Source organism: Aphelocoma coerulescens, unplaced genomic scaffold, assembly GCF_041296385.1.
Source record: "Aphelocoma coerulescens isolate FSJ_1873_10779 unplaced genomic scaffold, UR_Acoe_1.0 HiC_scaffold_238, whole genome shotgun sequence".
Classification (NCBI taxonomy): Eukaryota; Metazoa; Chordata; class Aves; order Passeriformes; family Corvidae; genus Aphelocoma; species Aphelocoma coerulescens.
The window spans coordinates 163,246-184,516 of NW_027183583.1; the positions used below are offsets into that span (position 1 = coordinate 163,246).

At 48.2% G+C, this 21,271-nt stretch overlaps 1 protein-coding gene across 1 annotated transcript in view; it reads right to left on the reverse strand.

The window, feature by feature from the left end:
• LOC138101339 (importin-4-like) overlaps positions 1-21,271 on the reverse strand; it is a 60,652-nt gene that overhangs the window by 19,209 nt on the left and 20,172 nt on the right. The window contains exons 6-17 of the mRNA XM_068999136.1: positions 20,679-20,858; positions 18,979-19,044; positions 18,795-18,896; positions 17,671-17,754; positions 17,431-17,583; positions 16,751-16,804; positions 15,935-16,044; positions 13,231-13,339; positions 11,288-11,408; positions 8,616-8,729; positions 3,269-3,367; positions 1,503-1,611 (exon numbers count right to left, since the gene is read on the reverse strand). Coding sequence (XP_068855237.1) covers positions 1,503-1,611; positions 3,269-3,367; positions 8,616-8,729; positions 11,288-11,408; positions 13,231-13,339; positions 15,935-16,044; positions 16,751-16,804; positions 17,431-17,583; positions 17,671-17,754; positions 18,795-18,896; positions 18,979-19,044; positions 20,679-20,858 — 1,301 coding nt within the window. The remainder of the gene's footprint in view (positions 1-1,502; positions 1,612-3,268; positions 3,368-8,615; positions 8,730-11,287; positions 11,409-13,230; positions 13,340-15,934; positions 16,045-16,750; positions 16,805-17,430; positions 17,584-17,670; positions 17,755-18,794; positions 18,897-18,978; positions 19,045-20,678; positions 20,859-21,271) is intronic.

Below are 21,271 nucleotides of genomic sequence, written 5' to 3' on the forward strand. Positions count from 1 at the left end.
TCAAACCATTTTTTCCATGGGATTTTCCCTCCTTTTTGGCCATTTTTAACCATTTTTAACCATTTTTAACCATTTTTAACCATTTTTAACCCTTTTTTTCCCCATTTTTTCCCAAATTCCCCCAAATTTCTCCCAAATTTCCCCCAAATTTCCCGGGAATTTTCAGGAATTCCAGGAATCCCCAAATTCCCACTGACCTTGACCAATCTCAAACCATTTTCCCTCATTTTTGGGCCATTTTGGGCCATTTTTAACCATTTTTAACCATTTTTAACCATTTTTAACCATTTTTAACCCTTTTTTTCCCATTTTTTCCCCTTTTTTTCCCAAATTCCCCCAAATTTCCCCCAAATTTCCCAAAAATTTTCAGGAATTCCAGGAATCCCCAAATTCCCACTGACCTTGACCAATCTCAAACCATTTCTCCTCGTTTTTGGGCCATTTTGGGCCATTTTTTCACTTTTTTTGCATTTTTTTGCATTTTTTCCCAATTTTTACCCAAATTTTTGGGAATTTTCGGGATTTTTCGGGAATTCCCAAAATTCCCCAAATTCCCACTGACCTTCACCAATCTCAAACCATTTTTTCCATGGGATTTTCCCTCCTTTTTGGGTCATTTTGGGCCATTTTTAACCATTTTTAACCATTTTTAACCATTTTTAACCCATTTTTTCCCCATTTTTTCCCAAATTCGCCCAAATTTCCCCCAAATTTCCCAGGAATTTTCAGGAATTCCAGGAATTCCCAAATTCCCACTGACCTTGACCAATCTCAAACCATTTCTCCTCATTTTTGGGCCATTTTGGGCCATTTTGGGCCATTTTTTCACTTTTTTTGCATTTTTTTGCATTTTTTTGCATTTTTTCCCAATTTTCCCCAAATTTTTGGGAATTTTCGGGAATATTTGGGAATTCCCAAAATTCCTCAAATTCCCACTGACCCTCACCAATCTCAAACCATTTTTTCCATGGGATTTTCCCTCCTTTTTGGGTCATTTTGGGCCATTTTTAACCCTTTTTAACCATTTTTAACCCTTTTTTCCCCATTTTTTTCCCCATTTTTTCCCAAATTCCCCCAAATTTCCCCCAAATTTTCCGGGAATTTTCAGGAATTCCAGGAATCCCCAAATTCCCACTGACCTTGACCAATTTCCAACCATTTCTCCTCATTTTTGGGCCATTTTTGGGCCATTTTGGGCCATTTTTTCACTTTTTTTGCATTTTTTTGCATTTTTTCCCAATTTTTCCCAAATTTTTGGGAATTTTCGGGATTTTTCGGGAATTCCCAAAATTCCTCAAATTCCCACTGACCCTCACCAATCTCAAACCATTTTTTCCATGGGATTTTCCCTCATTTTTGGGCCATTTTGGGCCATTTTTAACCATTTTTAACCCTTTTTTTCCCATTTTTTCCCCATTTTTTCCCAAATTCCCCCGAATTTCCCCCAAATTTTCCGGGAATTTTTGGGGGAATTTGGGGGAATTTTGGGGAATTTCTCTCACCTGACCCTGGTGGCCTCGGGCTCCTCCGGCCGGGCCAGGCCCAGCCCCCGCTCCAGCGCCTCCAGCAGCCCCTCCCCCACCACGGCCGGGCCCAGCGCCCCCAGCACCTCTGCGGAGACCAGTAGGGACCAGTATGAACCAGTATGGACCGGTATGGACCGGTATAAACCAGTATGGACCGGTATGGACCGGTATAAACCAGTATGGACCAGTATAAACCAGTATGGACCGGTATGGACCAGTATAAACCAGTATGGACCAGTATGGACCGGTATGGACCGGTATAAACCAGTATGGACCGGTATGGACCGGTATGGACCAGTATAAACCAGTATGGACCGGTATGGACCAGTATGGACCAGTATAAACCAGTATGGACCAGTATGGACCGGTATGGACCGGTATAAACCAGTATGGACCGGTATGGACCGGTATGGACCAGTATAAACCAGTATGGACCGGTATGGACCAGTATAAACCAGTATGAACCAGTATGGACCGGTATGGACCGGTATGGACCGGTATAAACCAGTATGGACCAGTATAAACTATTATGGACCAGTATGGACCAGTATAAACCAGTATGGACCGGTATGGACCAGTATGGACCAGTATAAACTATTATGGACCAGTATGGACCAGTATAAACCAGTATGGACCGGTATGGACCAGTATGGACCAGTATAAACCAGTATGGACCGGTATGGATCAGTAGGTACCAGTACAGACCAGTTCCCTTCCAGTCCCTCCCAGGGCCCCCAGTGCTCTCCCAGTATAAACCAGTAACCCCAAATCCCTTCCCAGTCCCTCCCAGTCCCTCCCAGTCCCTCCCAGTTTCCTCCCAATCCCCTCCCAGTCCCTCCCAGTATAAACCAGTAACCCCAAATCCCCTCCCAGTCCCTCCAAATCCCCTCCCAGTCCCTCCCAATCCCCTCCCAGTTCCTTCCCAGTCCCTCCCAGTCCCTCCCAGTTCCCTCCCAGTCCCTCCCAGTCCCTCCCAGTCCCTCCCAATCCCTCCCAATCCCCTCCCACTCCCTCCCAGTCCATCCCAGTCCCTCCCAGTCCCCTCCCAGTCCCTCCCAGTTCCCTCCCAGTCCCTCCCAGTCCCTCCCAGTCCCTCCCAGTCCCTCCCAGTCCCTCCCAATCCCCTCCCAATCCCCTCCCAGTTCCCTCCCAGTCCCTCCCAGTATAAACCAGTAACCCCAAATCCCCTCCCAGTCCCCTCCCAGTCCATCCCAGTTCCCTCCCAGTCCCTCCCAATCCCCTCCCAATCCCCTCCCAGTTCCCTCCCAGTCCCTCCCAGTATAAACCAGTAACCCCAAATCCCCTCCCAGTCCCTCCCAGTCCCCTCCCAGTCCCTCCCAGTCCCTCCCAATCCCCTCCCAATCCCCTCCCAGTTCCCTCCCAGTCCCTCCCAGTATAAACCAGTAACCCCAAATCCCCTCCCAGTCCCCTCCCAGTCCCTCCCAGTTCCCTCCCAGTTCCCTCCCAGTCCCTCCCAGTCCCCTCCCAGTCCCTCCCAGTCCCTCCCAATCCCCTCCCAGTCCCTCCCAGTCCCTCCCAATCCCCTCCCAATCCCCTCCCAGTGCTCCCAGTTCCTTCCCAGTCCCTCCCAGTCCCTCCCAGTCCCTCCCAGTCCCCCCCAATCCCCTCCCAGTCCCTCCCAATCCCTCCCAGTCCCCTCCCAGTCCCTCCCAGTCCCTCCCAGTCCCTCCCAGTTCCCTCCCAGTTCCCTCCCAGTGCCTCCCAGTGCCTCCCAGTCTCACCCAGTGCCTGTAACTGGTGGGGCCCCCCCCGGCTCAGGGCGGTGACGGCTCCGAGCAGGGCAGCGCCGAGGGGGGAGGGGAGGGAGGAGCAGCCGCAGCCTGGGGGGGGGGAGGGGAGGGGAAATTGGGGGCAAATCCGGGGATTTGGGGAAAATTTGGAAATTTTGGGGATTTTTGGGGGGATTTTTGGGCAAAAATTTGGGGGAATTTTGGGGGATTTGGGGGGAAATTGGGGGATTTTGGGGGATTTTGGGGAATTTTTGGGAATTTTTGGAAGAATTTTGGGGCATTTTTGGGGGAAATTTGGGGGATTTTGGGGCATTTTGGGAAAATTGGGGGATTTGGGGGGAAATTTGGGGGAATTTGGGGAATTTTCAGGAATTTTTCGGGGGATTTTTGGGAAAATTGGGGAATTTGGGGATTTTTGGGAATTTTTGGGGGGAATTTGGGGGAATTTTGGGGGATTTGGGGGGAAATTCAGGGATTTGGGGAAAATTGGGGGGATTTTTAGGGGGAATTTGGGGAATTTGGGGAGAAATTTGGGAGTTTTCAGGGGTTTTGGGGGGGAAATTTGAGGATTTGGGGAATTTTGAGGAATTTTGGGGATTTTGGGGAATTTTTGGGAATTTTTTGGAAGAATTTTGGGGGATTTTTGGGGGAATTTTGGGGAATTTGGGGGGGAATTTGGGGGAGAGTTTTGAGGGATTTTGGGGAGAAATTTTGGGGAATTTTTCAGGGGTTTTTGGGGGGAAATTTGGGGATTTTGGGAAAATTGGGGAATTTTGGAGATTTTAGGGAATTTGGGGAATTTTTCAGGAATTTTTTGGGGGAAATTTGAGGAATTTTCAAGGGGTTTGGGGGGAAATTGGGGGATTTTGGGAAAATTGGGGGATTTGGGGGGAATTTGGGGAATTTGGGGAGAAATTTGGGAGTTTTCAGGGGTTTTTGAGGGGAAATTCGGGGATTTTTGGGAAAATTGGGGAATTTGGGGATTTTTGGGAATTTTTGGGGGGAATTTGGGGGAATTTTGGGGGATTTGGGGGGAAATTCAGGGATTTGGGGAAAATTGGGGGGATTTTTAGGGGGAATTTGGGGAATTTGGGGAGAAATTTGGGAGTTTTCAGGGGTTTTGGGGGGGAAATTTGAGGATTTGGGGAAATTGGAGGAATTTTGGGGATTTTGGGGAATTTTTGGGAATTTTTTGGAAGAATTTTGGGGGATTTTTGGGGGAAATTTGGGGGATTTTGGGGGATTTTGGAAGAAATTTGGGGGATTTTGGAGGATTTTGGGAAAATTGGGGGATTTTGGGGGAAAATTTGGGGAATTTTGGGGAATTTTGGGGAATTTGGGGAATTTGGGGGGAATTTGGGGAATTTTTCAGGAATTTTTGGGGGGAAATTTGAGGAATTTTGGGGAATTTGGGGGGGAATTTCGGGGAGAGTTTTGAGGGATTTTGGGGCGAAATTTTGGGGAGTTTGGGAAAATTGGGGAATTTTGGAGATTTTAGGAAATTTGGGGAATTTTTCGGGGGGAAATTTGAGGAATTTTGGGGGGAATTTGGGGAATTTGGGGAGAAATTTGGGAGTTTTCAGGGGTTTTTGGGGGGAAATTTGGGGATTTTTGGGAAAATTGGGGAATTTGGGGGGATTTTGGGAGTTTTCAGGGGTTTTTGGGGGGAAATTGGGGGATTTGGGGAAATTGGAGGAATTTTGGGGATTTTGGGGAATTTTTGGGGGATTGTTGGGAATTTTTTGGAAGAATTTTGGGGGATTTTTGGGGGAAAATTGGGGGATTTTGAGGGGAAATTTGGGGGAAATTGGGGGATTTTGGGGGATTTGGGGGAATTTTTAGGGGATTTGGAGGGAAATTCGGGGATTTTGGGAAAATTTGGGGAATTTTGGGGAATTTTGGGGGAATTTGGGGAATTTTTCAGGAATTTTTAGGGGGATTTTGGGAATTTTGGGGAATTTGGGGGGGAATTTTGGGGAGAGTTTTGAGGGATTTTGGGGAGAAATTTTGGGGAATTTTTCAGGGGTTTTTGGGGGGAAATTTGGGGATTTTGGGAAAATTGGGGAATTTTGGAGATTTTAGGGAATTTGGGGAATTTTTCAGGAATTTTTTGGGGGAAATTTGAGGAATTTTGGGGGAAATTTGGGGAATTTGGGGAGAAATTTGGGAATTTTCAAGGGTTTGGGGGGAAATTGGGGGATTTTGGGAAAATTGGGGGATTTGGGGGGAATTTTGGGGGGAATTTTCAGGAATTTGGGGAGAAATTTGGGAGTTTTCAGGGGTTTTTGAGGGGAAATTCGGGGATTTTTGGGAAAATTGGGGAATTTGGGGATTTTTGGGAATTTTTGGGGGGAATTTGGGGGAATTTTGGGGGATTTGGGGGAATTTCGGGGGATTTGGGGAAAATTGGGGGGATTTTTAGGGGGATTTTGGGGGAATTTTGGGGGGATTTGGGGAATTTTCAGGGGTTTTTGGGGGGAAATTTGAGGATTTGGGGAAATTGGAGGAATTTTGGGGATTTTGGGGAATTTTTGGGAATTTTTTGGAAGAATTTTGGGGATTTTTGGGGGAATTTTGGGGAATTTGGGGGGATTTTGGAAGAAATTTGGGGGATTTTGGAGGATTTTGGGAAAATTGGGGGATTTTGGGGGAAAATTTGGGGAATTTTGGGGAATTTTGGGGAATTTGGGGAATTTGGGGGGAATTTGGGGAATTTTTCAGGAATTTTTGGGGGGAAATTTGAGGAATTTTGGGGAATTTGGGGGGGAATTTCGGGGAGAGTTTTGAGGGATTTTGGGGCGAAATTTTGGGGAGTTTGGGAAAATTGGGGAATTTTGGAGATTTTAGGAAATTTGGGGAATTTTTCGGGGGGAAATTTGAGGAATTTTGGGGGGAATTTGGGGAATTTGGGGAGAAATTTGGGAGTTTTCAGGGAGTTTTTGGGGGGAAATTTGGGGATTTTTGGGAAAATTGGGGAATTTGGGGGGATTTTGGGAGTTTTCAGGGGTTTTTGGGGGGAAATTGGGGGATTTGGGGAAATTGGAGGAATTTTGGGGATTTTGGGGAATTTTTGGGGGATTGTTGGGAATTTTTTGGAAGAATTTTGGGGGATTTTTGGGGGAAAATTGGGGGATTTTGAGGGGAAATTTGGGGGAAATTGGGGGATTTTGGGGGATTTGGGGGAATTTTTAGGGGATTTGGAGGGAAATTCGGGGATTTTGGGAAAATTTGGGGAATTTTGGGGAATTTTGGGGGAATTTGGGGAATTTTTCAGGAATTTTTAGGGGGATTTTGGGAATTTTGGGGAATTTGGGGGGGAATTTTGGGGAGAGTTTTGAGGGATTTTGGGGAGAAATTTTGGGGAATTTTTCAGGGGTTTTTGGGGGGAAATTTGGGGATTTTGGGAAAATTGGGGAATTTTGGAGATTTTAGGGAATTTGGGGAATTTTTCAGGAATTTTTTGGGGGAAATTTGAGGAATTTTCAAGGGGTTTGGGGGGAAATTGGGGGATTTTGGGAAAATTGGGGGATTTGGGGGGAATTTCGGGGGAATTTGGGGAATTTGGGGAGAAATTTGGGAATTTTCAGCGGTTTTTGGGGGGAAATTTGAGGATTTGGGGAAATTTGAGGGATTTTGGGGATTTTGGGGAATTTTTGGGAATTTTTGGAAGAATTTTGGGGGATTTTTGGGGTGTTTTTGGGGTATTTCAAGGTGGTTTTTAGGGTTTTAGGGTCTTTTTTGGGGTTTCAGGGTGGTTTTTTGGGGCATTTCAGGGAATTTTTGGGCCATTTCAGGGTGTTTTTTTGGGGTTTCGGGGTGGTTTTTTGGGATTTTGGGGTGGATTTTTACGGTTTTGGGGTGGTTTTTTTGGATTTTGGGGTGTTTTTTAGGGTTTTGGAGTGGTTTTTTGGGGTTTTGGGGGTTTTGGGGTGGCTTTTTGGGGTATTTCAGGGTGTTTTTTAGGGTTCCAGGGTGTTTTTTGGGGTTTCAGGGTGGTTTTTTGGGGTTTCGGGGTGAATTTTTAGGGTTTTTGGGCCATTTCAGGGTGGTTTTGGGTGCTTTCAGGGCGTTTTTTGAGGTTTCAGGGTGGTTTTTTGGGGTATTTCCGGGTGTTTTTGGAGTGTTTTTGGGGTATTTCAAGGTGGTTTTTAGGGTTTTAGGGTCTTTTTTGGGGTTTCGGGGTGGTTTTTTGGGCCATTTCAGGGTGTTTTTGGGCCATTTCAGGGTGTTTTTTTGGGGTTTCGGGGTGGTTTTTAGGGTTTTGGGGTGGTTTTTTAGGGTTTCAGGGTGGTTTTTTGGGGTTTTTTGGGGTGGTTTTTTTAGGGTTTCGGGGTGGTTTTTTGGGGTTTTGGGGTGCTTTTTGTGGTTTTGGGGTGGTTTTTTTGGGATTTTGGGGTGTTTTTTAGGGTTTTGGAGTGGTTTTTTGGGGTTTTGTGGTGGTTTTTTTGGGGTATTTCAGGGTGTTTTTTGGGGTATTTCAGGGTGTTTTTTAGGGTATTTCAAGGTGTTTTTGGGGTGTTTTTGGGGGTATTTCGGGGTGTTTTTTAGGGTTTCAGGGTGGTTTTTGGGGTTTTGGGGTGGTTTTTTGGGGTTTCGGGGTGGATTTTTAGGGTTTTGGGGTGTTTCTTTTGGATTTTGGGGTGTTTTTTAGGGTTTTGGAGTGGTTTTTTGGGGGTTTTTCGGGGTGTTTTTTAGGGTTTCGGGGTGGTTTTTGGGATTTTGGGGTGTTTTTTAGGGTTTTGGAGTGGTTTTTTTTAGGGTTTCAGGGTGGATTTTTAGGGTTTCAGGGTGGATTTTTAGGGTTTTTGGGCCATTTCAGGGTGTTTTTGGGTGCTTTCAGGGTGTTTTTTGGGGTATTTTGGGGTGTTTTTTAGGGTTTCGGGGTGGTTTTTTGGGGTTTTGGGGTTTTTTTTGGGGTTTCGGGGTGGTTTTTTGGGGCATTTCAGGGAATTTTTGGGCCATTTCAGGGTGTTTTTTTGGGGTTTCGGGGTGGTTTTTAGGGATTTTGGGGTGGTTTTTTAGGGTTTTTGGGTGGTTTTTTAGGGTTTCGGGGTGGTTTTTTGGGGTTTTTCGGGGTGGTTTTTTTAGGGTTTCGGGGTGGTTTTTTGGGGTTTTGGGGTGCTTTTTGTGGTTTTGGGGTGGTTTTTTTGGGATTTTGGGGTGTTTTTTAGGGTTTTGGAGTGGTTTTTTGGGGTTTTGTGGTGTTTTTTTTGGGGTATTTCAGGGTGTTTTTTGGGGTATTTCAGGGTGTTTTTTAGGGTATTTCAAGGTGTTTTTGGGGTGTTTTTGGGGTATTTCGGGGTGTTTTTTGGGGTTTTTTGGGGTTTTTGGGGCTCACCCAGCGCGTGCAGGGCGCTCAGCGCCAGCTCCCGGCTCCGGGGGGACCCCGAGGGCTCCAAAGCCTCCAAAATCTTGGGGAGCAGCTGGGGCAGCCAGGGCTGCACCCCCTCCCCTGGGCAGCCCCAAAACGGCCCCAAATCGGCCCAAAATCAGCCCCAAAATCCACAAAAACCATCCCAGAATAACCCCGGATTCATTGGAGTTCATTAAAGGCTCCAAAACGACCCAAATCCCCCCAAAATTCCCCAAAAATCCCCCCAAAACTCCCCAAAATCCCAGCTTTTCCCACAAAAAATCCCAATTTCCCTCCCAGATTCCCCTCAAAATCCCCAAAATCCCCATTTTCTCCCCAAAATCCCCCCAATTTCCCCCCAAAAACCCCAATTTTTCCCCCCAAATCCCCAATTTTCTCCCCAAAATCCCTGATTTTCTCCCCAAAATCCCCATTCTTTCCCCAAAATCCCCCCAAAATCCCTCGAATTTCCCCTCAAAATCCCCATTTTTTCCTCAAAATCCCCGATTTTCTTCCCAAAATCCCCATTTTTCCCCCAAATCCCCAATTTTCTCCCAAAATCCCAATTTTTCCACCAAAATCCCCTGAATTTCCCCTCAAAATCCCCATTTTTGCCCCCAAATCCCCGACTTTCTTCCCCAAATCCCCAATTTTTTCCCAAAATCCCCAAATTTTCCCCAAATTTCCCCCCAAACTCCCCAAAATCCCAATTTTCCCCCAAAATCCCAAATTCTCTCCCCAAAATCCCCAATTTTTCCCCCCATTTTCTCCCCAAAATCCCTCCCAAAAATCCCCTAAATCCCCAAATTTCTCCCCAAAATCCCCAAATTTCCCCCCAAATCCCCAAATTTTCTCCCAAACCCCCAAACTTCTCCCAAATTTCCCCCAAAGTCCCTCCCAAAAATCCCCATTTCCCCCCAAAATCCCCAAATTTCCCCCAGAATCCCCAAATTTTCCCCAAATTCCCCCAAAATCCCTCCGAAAAATCCCAAATTTTCCCCCAAACCTCAAATTTCTCCCAAATTTCCCCCAAAATCCCTCCCAAAACTCCCAATTTCCCCCCAAAACCCCCAAATTTCCCCCAAAATCCCCAAATTTCCCCCGAAAATCCCCAAATTTTCCCCCAAAATCCCTCCCAAAAATCCCAAATTTTCCCCAAATCCCCAAATTTCCCCCAAAACCCCCAAATTTCCCCCCAAAATCCCCAAATTTCCCCCAAAATCCCCAAATTTCTCCTCAAAAATTTCAAATTTCCCCCCAAAACGCCAAATTTCCCCCAATTTCCCCCAAAATCCCCAAATTTCCCCCCAAAATCCCTCCCAAAAATCCCCAAATTTCCCCCCAATACCCCCAAATTTCCCCCCAAATCCCCAAATTTTCCCCCAAAATCCCTATTTCTCCCCCCAAAACCCCCCAATTTCCCCCAAAATCCCTCCCAAAAATCCCCAAATTTCCCCCCAAAACCCCAAATTTTCCCCAAATTTCCCCCAAAATCCCTCCCAAAAATCCCAAATTTCCCCCAAAATCCCTCCAAAAAATCCCCATTTCCCCCCCAAATCCCCAAATATTCCCCAAAATCCCCAAATATTTCCCCCAAAATCTCCAAATTTACCCCCAAATCCCAAAATTTCTCCCCAAAATCCCCAAATTTTCCCTAAATTTCCCCCACAATCCCTCCCCAAAACCCCAAATTTTCCCTAAATTTCCCCCCAAAATCCCCAAAATCCCTCCCAAAATCCCCATTTCCCCCCAAAATCCCCAAATTTTCCCCAATTTCCCCCAAAATCCCTCCCAAAACCCCCAAATTTCCCCCAAAATCCCCAAATTTCCCCCCAAACCCCCAAATTTCCCAAAATCCCCAAATTTTCCCCAAATTTCCCCCAAAATCCCTCCCAAACCCCCATTTCTCCTCCCAAAACCCCCAAATTTCCCCCCAAATTTTCCCCCAAAATCCCCATTTTACCCCTAAAATCCCCAAATTTCCCCCCAAATCCCCAAATATTCCCCCTAAATTCCCAAATTTCCCCCAAAATCCCTCCCAAAAATCCCAATTTCCCCCCAAAAATCCCAAATTTCCCCCCAAAAATCCCAAATTCCCCCCCCAAACCCCCAAATTTCCCCCAAAATCCCCAAATATTCCCTCTAAATTCCCAAATTTCCCCCCCAAACCCTCAAATTTCCCCCCAAAACCCCAAATTTTCCCCAAATTCCCCCCAAAACCCCTCCCAAAAACCCCCAAATGTCCCCCAAAACCCCCAAATTTCCCCCAAAATCCCAAACTTCCCCCAAAACCCCCAAATTTCCCCCCAAAAATCCCTCCCAAAAACCCCCAAATTTCCCCCCAAACCCCCCAAAACCCCTCCCAAACCCCCATTTCTCCCCCCAAAACCCCAAATTCCCCCAAAATCCCTCCCAAAAATCCCAAATTTCCCCCCAAAATCCCCAAATTTCCCCCCAAAACCCCAAATTTTCCCTAAATTTCCCCCACAATCCCTCCCCAAAACCCCCAAATTTCCCCTAAATTACCCCCCAAAATCCCCAAAATCCCTCCCAAAATCCCCAAATTTTCCCCAAATTTCCCCCAAAACCCCTCCCAAAAATCCCAAATTTCCCCCCAAAAATCCCAAACCCCCCCAAATTCGCCCCGAATTGCTCACCCAGCGCCTCCAGCAGCGCCTCCAGCACAAACCAGTCCCGGGGCTCCGGGGAACTGGGGGAGCCCCAAAATCCCCCCAGGAGCGCCGGGAGCGCCTCGGCCGCCACCTGCGCCAGCTCGGGCTGCTCCCAGTGCAAACCAGTACCGACCAGTAAGGGCGGGGGACGGCCCAGGGTCACCCCCCCCGAGCCTCCCAGTGCTCCCAGTCCCTCCCAGTCCCTCCCAGTTCCTCCCAATCCCTTCCCAGTCCCTCCCAGTTCCTCCCAATCCCTTCCCAGTCCCTCCCAATCCCCTCCCAGTTCCCTCCCAGTAACTCCCAGTCCATCCCAGTCCATCCCAGTCTCTCCCAGTTCCCTCCCAGTCCCTCCCAGTCCCTCCCAGTCCCTCCCAGTTCCCTCCCAGTCGCTCCCAGTCCCTCCCAGTCTCTCCCAGTCCCCTCCCAGTATAAACCAGTAACCCCAAATCCCCCCCAGTTCCCTCCCAATCCCCTCCCAGTCCCTTCCACTTCCTCCCAGCCCCTCCCAGTCCCCCCCAATCCCCTCCCAGTCCCTCCCAGTCCCCTCCCAGTTCCCTCCCAATCCCCTCCCAATCCCCCCCAATCCCTCCCAGTCTCTCCCAGTCCCCTCCCAGTATAAACCAGTAACCCCGAATCCCCTCCCAGTTCCCTTCCAGTCCCTCCCAATCCCTCCCAGTCCCTCCCAATCCCCTCCCAGTCCCTCCCAGTCCCTCCCAGTCTCTCCCAGTCCAAACCAATCCCCTCCCAGTCCCTCCCAGTCCCTCCCAGTCCCCTCCCAGTCCCTCCCAATCCCCTCCCAGTCCCTCCCAATCCCCTCCCAGTCTCTCCCAGTCCCTCCCAATCCCCTCCCAGTCCCTCCCAGTTCCCTCCCAGTCCCTCCCAGTCCCCTCCCAGTCCCTCCCAATCCCCTCCCAGTCCCCTCCCAGTATAAACCAGTAACCCCGAATCCCCTCCCAGTTCCCTTCCAGTCCCTCCCAATCCCTCCCAGTCCCTCCCAATCCCCTCCCAGTCCCTCCCAGTCCCTCCCAGTCTCTCCCAGTCCAAACCAATCCCCTCCCAGTCCCTCCCAGTCCCTCCCAGTCCCCTCCCAGTCCCTCCCAATCCCCTCCCAGTCCCTCCCAATCCCCTCCCAGTCTCTCCCAGTCCCTCCCAATCCCCTCCCAGTCCCTCCCAGTTCCCTCCCAGTCCCTCCCAGTCCCCTCCCAGTCCCTCCCAATCCCCTCCCAGTCCCCTCCCAGTATAAACCAGTAACCCCGAATCCCCTCCCAGTCCCTCCCAATCCCCTCCCAGTCCCTCCCAGTATAAACCAGTAACCCCGAATCCCCTCCCAGTCCCTCCCAGTCCCCTCCCAGTCCCTCCCAATCCCTTCCCGGTTCCTTCCCAGTTCCCTCCCAATCTCGTCCCAATCCCCTCCCAGTCCATCCCAGTCCCTCCCAGTCCCCTCCCAATCTCCTCCAAGTCCTCTCCCAGTCCCTCCCAGTATAAACCAGTAACCCCGAATCCCCTCCCAGTCCCTCCCAGTCCCCCCCAAGCCCCTCCCAATCCCCTTCCAGTCCCTCCCAGTCCCTCCCAGCTCCCTCCCAATCCCCTCCCAGTCCCTCCCAGTCCCCCCCAATCCCCTCCCAGTCCCCCCCAGTCCCTCCCAGTTCCCTCCCAGTCCCTCCCAATCCCCTCCCAGTCCCTCCCAGTCCCTCCCAGTCCCTCCCAGTCCCTCCCAGTCTCTCCCAGTCCCCTCCCAGTATAAACCAGTAACCCCAAATCCCCCCCAGTCCCCTCCCAGTCCCCTCCCAGTTCCCTCCCAATCCCCTCCCAATCCCCCCCAATCCCTCCCAGTCCCTCCCAGTCCCTCCCAGTAACTCCCAGTCCCTCCCAATCCCTCCCACTCCCCCCCAATCCCCTCCCAGTCCCTCCCAGTCCCCTCCCAGTACCTCCAGCTCCTCCCGCAGCTCCCTCAGCGCCGCCGCCGCCGCCCCCCTGACCGCGGCCTCGGGGTCTCCCAGGCCCCCCCGCAGGGCCCCCAGCACCGGGCCCAGGAACCTGCGGAGGCCACGCCCACCCCCCCTCAGGCCACGCCCACCCTCCTCAGGCCACGCCCACCCTCCTCAGGCCACGCCCACCCTCCTCAGGCCACGCCCACCCCCCCTCAGGCCACGCCCACCCTCCTCAGGCCACGCCCACCCCCCCTCAGGCCACGCCCACCCTCCTCAGGCCACGCCCACCCTCCTCAGGCCACGCCCACCCCCCCTCAGGCCACGCCCACCCCGCCCAGGCCACGCCCACCCCATTAAACCCCACTTCCATATATGGTAAGCCACGCCCACCCCGCCATATACGGAGTTAAGCCACGCCCACCGTGCGGTACAGGAGGTTAAGCCCCGCCCACATCGCCTTATATGGAGTTAAGCCACGCCCCCCAAATTTAACCCCGAAATCGCCCCCCCCAAAATTCCCTGAAAGATCCTTAAAAAAAAAAGGAGAAAAATGCGAAAATTTCAGCCAAAATCGGCCCAAAAAAAATCCCGGAAATGTCAAAAAAAATCCTCAAGAAATCCTCAAAAAATTCCCCAAAAATCCTCAAATAAAAAGAGAAAAATCCAAAAATTTCACCCAAAAATCGCCCCAAAAAATGTCCTGGAAATGTCCAAAAAAATCCTCAAAAAATGCTCAAAAAAAAGAGAAAAATCCGAAATTTTCACCCCAAAATCGGCCCCAAAAAAGTCCCCGAAATGTCCAAAAAAAATCCTCAGAAAATTCCCCGAAAAATCCTCAAATAAAAAGAGAAAAATCCGAAATTTTCACCCCAAAATGGGCCCCAAAAAAAGTCCTGGAAATGTCAAAAAAATCCTCAAAAAATTCCCCAAAAATCGTCAAAAAAAAAGAGAAAAATCTGAAGATTTCACCCAAAATCGGCCCCAAAAAAAGTCCCGGAAATGTCCAAAAAAAAGCCTCAAAAAATGCTCGAAAAAGAGAGAAAAATCCGAAAAATTCACCCAAAAATCGGCCCCAAAAAATGTCCCGGAAATGTCAAAAAAAAGCCTCAAAAAATGCTCGAAAAAGAGAAAAATCCGAAAATTTCAGCCAAAATCGGCCCCAAAAAAAGTCCTGGAAATGTCAAAAAAAATCCTCAAAAAATGCTCAAAAAAGAGAGAAAAATCCCAAATTTTCACCCAAAATCAGCGCCAAAAAATGTCCCGGAAATGTCCAAAAAAATCCTCAAAAAATGCTCAAAAAAAAGAGAAAAATCCGAAAAATTCACCCAAAAATCGGCCCCAAAATTGTCCTGGAAATGTCAAAAAATTCCCCGAAAAATCCTCAAATAAAAAGAGAAAAATCCGAAAATTTCACCCAAAATCGGCCCCAAAAAAAGTCCCGGAAATGTCAAAAAAATCCTCAAAAAATTCCCCCAAAAATTCCCTAAAAAATCCTCAAAAATTCTTAGAAAATTCCCCCAAAAAATTCCCCCCAAATTGCCAAAAATCCCCCAAAAATCCCCAAAAACTCAGAATTCTGAAAGCTCCAAAATCCCCCAAACTCCCCCCAAAAATTCCCCAAAAATTCCCCAAAATTCCCCAAAATTCCCCAAAAATTCTGTATTCTGAAAGCTCCAAAATCCCCCAAATCCTCCCCAAAAATTCCCAAAAAATCCCAAAAAAATCCCCAAAAATTCTGAATTCTGAGAGCTCCAAATTCCCCCAAATTCCCCCCAAAATTCCCAAAAAATTCTCAAAAATTCTGTATTCTGAAAGCTCCAAAATCCCCCAAATCCTCCCCAAAAATTCCCAAAAAATCCCCAAAAATCCCAAAAACTCCCCAAAAAATCTCCAAAAATCCCAAATTTTAAAAGCTCCAAAATCCCCAAAAATCCCCAAAAATTCCCAAAAAATCCCAAAAAAATCCCCAAAAATCCCCAAAAAATTCCCCAAAAATCCCCAAAAATTCCCAAAAAGTCCCCAAAATTCCCCAAAAATTCCGAATTCTGAGAGCTCCAAAATCCCCCAAATTCCCCCCAAAAATCCCCCAAAAATCCCAAAAAAATCCCCAAAAATCCCCCCAAAATTCCCGAAAATCCCAAATTTTAAAAGCTCCAAAATCCCCCAAATCCTCCCCAAAAATTCCCCAAAAATCCCCAAAAATTCCCAAAAAATCCCAAAAATTCCCCAAAAATTCTGAATTCTGAGAGCTCCAAAATCCCCCAAATTCCCCCCCAAAATTCCCAAAAAATCCCCAAAAATCCCAAAAACTCCCCAAAAAATCTCCAAAAATCCCAAATTTTAAAAGCTCCAAAATCCCCAAAAATCCCCAAAAATTCCCAAAAAATCCCAAAAAAATCCCAAAAAATCCCCAAAAAATCCCCAAAAATCCCCAAAAAATCCCCAAAAAATCCCCAAAAAACCCCCAAATTCTAAAAGCACCAAAATCCCCCAAATCCCCCCCAAAAACCCCCAGGCAATCCCCCCCCCTCCCCCCTCCCAGTCCATCCCAGTCCCCTCCCAGTTCAACCCAGCAAAGCTCCCTAAGCCCCGCCCCCACCACCCCTGCCCATATAAGGCAAGCCCCGCCCATATAAGGCAAGCCCCGCCCCCTCCGCCTTAAGCCCCGCCCCCTTTTGCCCATATAAGGCGCCGCCCTCACCGCTGCCGCAAGGTGGCGCCACAGCCCCGCGCCAGCGCCGCCAGCGCCAACAGCGCCCCCTTGCGGCCGCCGGCGGCCGCGCTCCGGCTCGGCCCCTCCAGCAACGGCAACTTCCGGGTTCGGCCCGACCCCCAAAATCGGCCGATTTTCACCCAAAAAAACGGGCGGGGGGAGGTGGAAACCAAGTGGGGAAGGGGGGGGAGAAGGAGAAGGAGAAGGGAAAGAAAAAAAAACGGGAGAAAAAGAGCGAGAATTAGCGAGAAGGGAGGTGGGAAAGGGTCCCCGGCTCGCCCCAAAAATCAGCAGGGAAAGGGCCCCAAAATCGGCAGGAAACGCCCCAAAATCAGCGCGGGGGGGGGGGGGGGGGTGGTGGAATTCCTGAAATGTTCCAAACCCCCACCCAAAAGCTCCAAATTCCAGGGATTTTTCCCTCAAAATCCACCCGGGTTTCTACCCGGAAGGTCCTGGAAGGTGCCTAAGAAACCCCGGTAAAATGGAAATAAAATCGGCCTTAAAAATTCCCAAAAAATCCCCCAATTTTGTAGCCTCACCCCGACGTCAAAATTCCCTCCAACTCTGCCCAAAATTCCTGATTTTTAACCCCCCGCGAGGCCAAAATGTCCAAAATTCGCCTCAGAATTCCCTCCAGGACCCACAAAGTCTCCAGCAAAGGTCCTGAAAGGTCACCAAAAAAACCCCCAAACCCGCCCAAAAAATCCTTCAAAAATCCATCCAAAATTCCCCAAAAATCCCTAAAAATCCTCCCCAAATCCCCCAATTCCCAAAAATTCCCCAAATCCCCCCCTCAGAACCCACCAGTTCCTTCAGCAGCTTTTCGGGGGGCAATCCCTGGGCCAGAGCGTCCAGAGCCTGTGGGGACCAAAATTGGGTCAAAATCCCCCAAATTTGGGGGAAATTCCCCAGGAAATTCGGGGGATTCTCCTTGAATTTGGCAGAAGTTCAAAAAAAAGGGGAAAAACCAACAAAGAAGGGGAAAATCTGCCCCGAAAATGGGGGAATTTGGGCCTAAATTGGGTTAAAATTCCCTTAAAAAGGGGAAATTCTGGAGGAAACGGGGAAAATTGCAGCAAAATCGGGGGAATTCCGTGAAAAGTGAGGGAAATGGGGGTTGAAATGGGGGGAAATGTTGGAAATTAGGGAAAATCTCCTGGGAAAAAAGGAGAAAATCTTCCCGAATTTGGGTGGAAATGTGCCAAAAGTGGGAAAAATTCCCCAGGAAATGGGGAAAATGTCCCAAAACAGGGGAAAACCTTCCAATTTCGGGAAAACTCCCCCCAGAGAACCAAAATTCCCTGGAAAACCTCTCCTCAATTGGGATAAAACCCCCTCGAAATGGGGAAAATCCCCCCGAATTCCACCGAAAGTTCACGGGGAAGGGGGAAAAAAAAATCCCCAGGAACCAGGAAAATTCCAAAAAAAACGGGAAAAACCCCCGGAAAATTTGGGGAAAAGGCCAGAAAATGTGGGAATTTTACCTGGGCGGCGGCGTGGCGGGGGCAGGGCCCCTCCCCCCCCTCGGCCTCATCCCAATTTTCCTCGGGATCGGGATTTTCCGGGCGGAGTTCGGCACAAAGAGGGACCAGGAGCCCCCTCAGGACCAGCGCCAGGAGCCCTCCTCGGAGCAGAGCCTGCACCAGTAGAAACCAGTAGAAACCAGTAGCCTCCCAATCCCCTCCCGGTCCATCCCAGTCCATCCCAGTCCATCCCAGTCTCACCCTGGGTCTCTTCTGTGCCAGGAACGTGACCGTGGCCAGCGCCCGAACCCGCACGGCGTCACCCCGGGACTCGTCGCCGGCCACCTGCGGGTGAAATCTCACCTGAATATTCTCCAAAAAAACTCCACGGGGGGGGGATCTTTTGGAATTCCAGGGATTCCCTAAAAAAATTCCCGGGAATCGCCCCAAAAATCCTGGGATTCACCGGCGGGTTGGAAGGGGTAGACCTGGTGTCCCATTGAGCCCATTGGGATTTTATTGGGTAGACCTGGTGTCCTAAATCCCCAATTTTACTTCAGTGGGTAGACCTGATGTCTAAAATCTCTATTGTCTTTAATGGGTAGACCTGGTGTCCCTATAACCTCCATTGTTTTCAATGGGTAGACCTGGTGTCCCTGTATTCTCCATTGCATTCAATGGGTAGACCTGGTGTCCCTGAATCTTAATTGTCTTTAATTGACAGACTTGGTGTTCCTGAATCTTAATTGTTTTAATGGACATACCTGGTGTCCCTGCATTCTCCATTGTTTTCAATGGGTAGACCTGGTGTCCCTATATTCTCCATTGTCTTTAATGGCTAGACCTGATGTCCCTATAATCTCCATTGGCTTCAATGGGTAGACCTGGTGTCCCTATATTCTCCATTGTTTTCAATGGCTAAACCTGATGTCCCTCTATTCTCCATTGTTTTCAATGGGTAGACCTGATGTCCCTCTGTTCTCCACTGCCTTTAATGGGTAAACCTGATGTCCCTGTATTCTCCATTGCATTCAATGGGTAGACCTGGTGTCCCTGACATCTTCATTATCTTTAATGGGTAGACCTGATGTCCCTGTAGTCTCAATTCTATTCAATGGGTACATCTGGTGTCTCTGAATTCTCCATTGTTTTCAATGGGTAGACCTGGTGTCCCTGAATTCTCCATTGCCTTCAATGGGTAGACCTGGTGTCCCTGTAGTCTCCATTGTTTTTCAATGGATAGACCTGGTGTCCCTGCTTTCCCCATTGCCTTTATTGGGTAGACCTGGTGTCCCGAAACTTTTGAGGCTAAAAATTCCCATTTTGGGCCTGGAATTCCCAAATTTTGAGATGAAAGCCGAGTTTTTTTGTTTTTTTGGGCTTACCTGAAGGCAAAGCTCCAGCATGGGCCGCAGGTGTGGGATCAGAGACTCGGGATTGGCTTCCAGGAACTCATCCAGGACTTCCAGAGCGTTGGCAGCGCAATCCTGAAGACAAAATTCCCGGAATTCAGCCCAAATTCGGACAGATCCGGCCCCAAAATCCTCGGGATTTGTCCCAAAAATTCACCTCATCCATGTTCAGGAGCTCCTGGAGAGCCCGGAGGATGTCGGGGACCAGGGAGCGAAGGAGTTCCTGAGGGAAAAGGGGAAAAAATGGGAAAAAAAGAGTTAAAAATGAGCCAAAATCGGGAGGTTTGGCCTCAAAAATTCCCATTTTCCAGCGGGAAATTCCAAGGCGGGGCAAAAAACGAGGATTGAGGGGGGAAAACCCTTTTTTGTCCAAAAAACCCCCATTTTTATCCCAAAATCCCCATTTTTGCCCAAAAAATCCCCATTTTTATCCAAAAATCCCCATTTTTATCCCAAAATCCCCATTTTTATCCAAAACCCCCCATTTTTATCCAAAAAACCCCATTTTTATCAAAAAACCCCCATTTTTACCCAAAAAAACCCATTTTTATCCAAAAAAAACCATTTTTATCCAAAAAACCCCCATTTTTATCCAAAACCCCCCATTTTTATCCAAAAAACCCCCATTTTTATCCAAAACCCCCCATTTTTATCCAAAAAATCCCCATTTTTATCAAAAAACCCCCATTTTTACCCAAAAAAACCCATTTTTATCCAAAAAACCCCCATTTTTATCCAAAACCCCCCATTTTTATCCAAAAAACCGCCATTTTTATCCAAAAATCCCCATTTTTATCCAAAAAACTCCCATTTTTATCCAAAAAACCCCCATTTTTATCCAAAACCCCCCATTTTTATCCAAAAAACCCCCATTTTTATCCAAAACCCCCATTTTTTGTCCAAAAAATCCCCATTTTTATCCAAAACCCCCCATTTTTATCCAAAAAACCCCCATTTTTATCCAAAAAACCCCCATTTTTATCCAAAACCCCCCATTTTTATCTAAAAAATCCCCATTTTTGTCCAAAATATCCCCATTTTTATCAAAAAAACCCATTTTTACCCAAAAAAACCCATTTTTATCCAAAAATCCCCACTTTTACCCAAAAAATCCCCATTTTTATCCAAAAAATCCCCATTTTGGGTGAAAAAGGGGGATTTTGGGTGGAAAAGGCAAATTTTGGGTGGAAAAAGGGGATTTTGGGTGAAAAAAAGGGATTTTGGGTGGGTAAAGGAGGATTTTGGGTGGAAAAAGGGGGATTTTGGGTTAAAAAATAGGATTTTGGGTGAAGAAAGGGGGATTTGGGGTGGAAAAAGTGCAAATTTTGGGTGGGAAAAGGGAGATTTTGGGTGGGAAAAGGGGATTTTGGGTGAAAAAAGGTGGATTTTGGGTGGAAAAAAGGGGATTTTGGGTGGAAAAAGTGCAAATTTTGGGTGGAAAAAGGGGATTTGGGGTGGAAAAAGGGGATTTTGGGTGAAAAACGGAGATTTTGGGTGGAAAAAGGGGATTTTGGGTGGAAAAAGGGGATTTCGAGTGGAAAGAGGGGGATTTTGGGTGGAAAATGGGGGATTTTGAGTTAAAAAAGGGGGATTTTGAGTGGAAGAAGGGTATTTTGGGTGAAAAAAGGGGATTTTGGGTGGAAAACGGGCAGATTTTGGGTGGAAAAAGGGGGATTTTGAGTTAAAAAAGGCAGATTTTGAGTTAAAAAAGGGGGATTTGGGGTGGAAAAAGGGGGATTTTGAGTGGAAAATGGGGGATTTTGAGTGGAAAAGGGGGATTTTGAGTTAAAAAAGGGGGATTTGGGGTGGAAAAAGGGGGATTTTGGGGTGGAAAAAGGGGGATTTTGGGGCACTCACCGTCCTGGTGCCCCCCAGGGCGGCCGCCAGAGCCCCCAGCGCTGCCAGGGCGGCTCCCAAGGTTCCGGCAGAGTTGGCGGCCCCGAGCCCCCAGCGGCAGAGCCCGGCCAGGGCGGGGCCACGGCGGGAAAGGGCGGGGCCGGCCACGCCCAGCGCCACGCCCAGGCAGCGCAGCGCCCCCTGCAGGAGGGAACACGGGCACAGTTGGGGCGGTCGGGGCATCTGGGGGATTTTGGGGGGGTTTTTAGGGAATTTTGGGGGATTTTGGGGGATTTTTTAGGGATTTTTGGGGGTTTTTTTGGGATTTTTTGGGGTTTTTTTGGTTTTTTTTAGGGATTTTTTTTTATTTTTTAGGGGATTTTTTGGGGGTCTTTTGGGGATTTTTTGGGATTTTTTTGGGGATTTTTAAAAGATTTTTTGGGGTTTTTTTGGGGGTTTTTTAGGGAATTTTTGGGGGTTTTTTGGGTTTTTTTAGGGATTTTTTTTTATTTTTTTGGGGATTTTTTCAGGATTTTTTGGGGGATTTTTGGGAATTTTTTGGGGATTTTTTGGGATTTTTTGGGGATTTTTTTTTGGATTTTTTGGGGGATTTT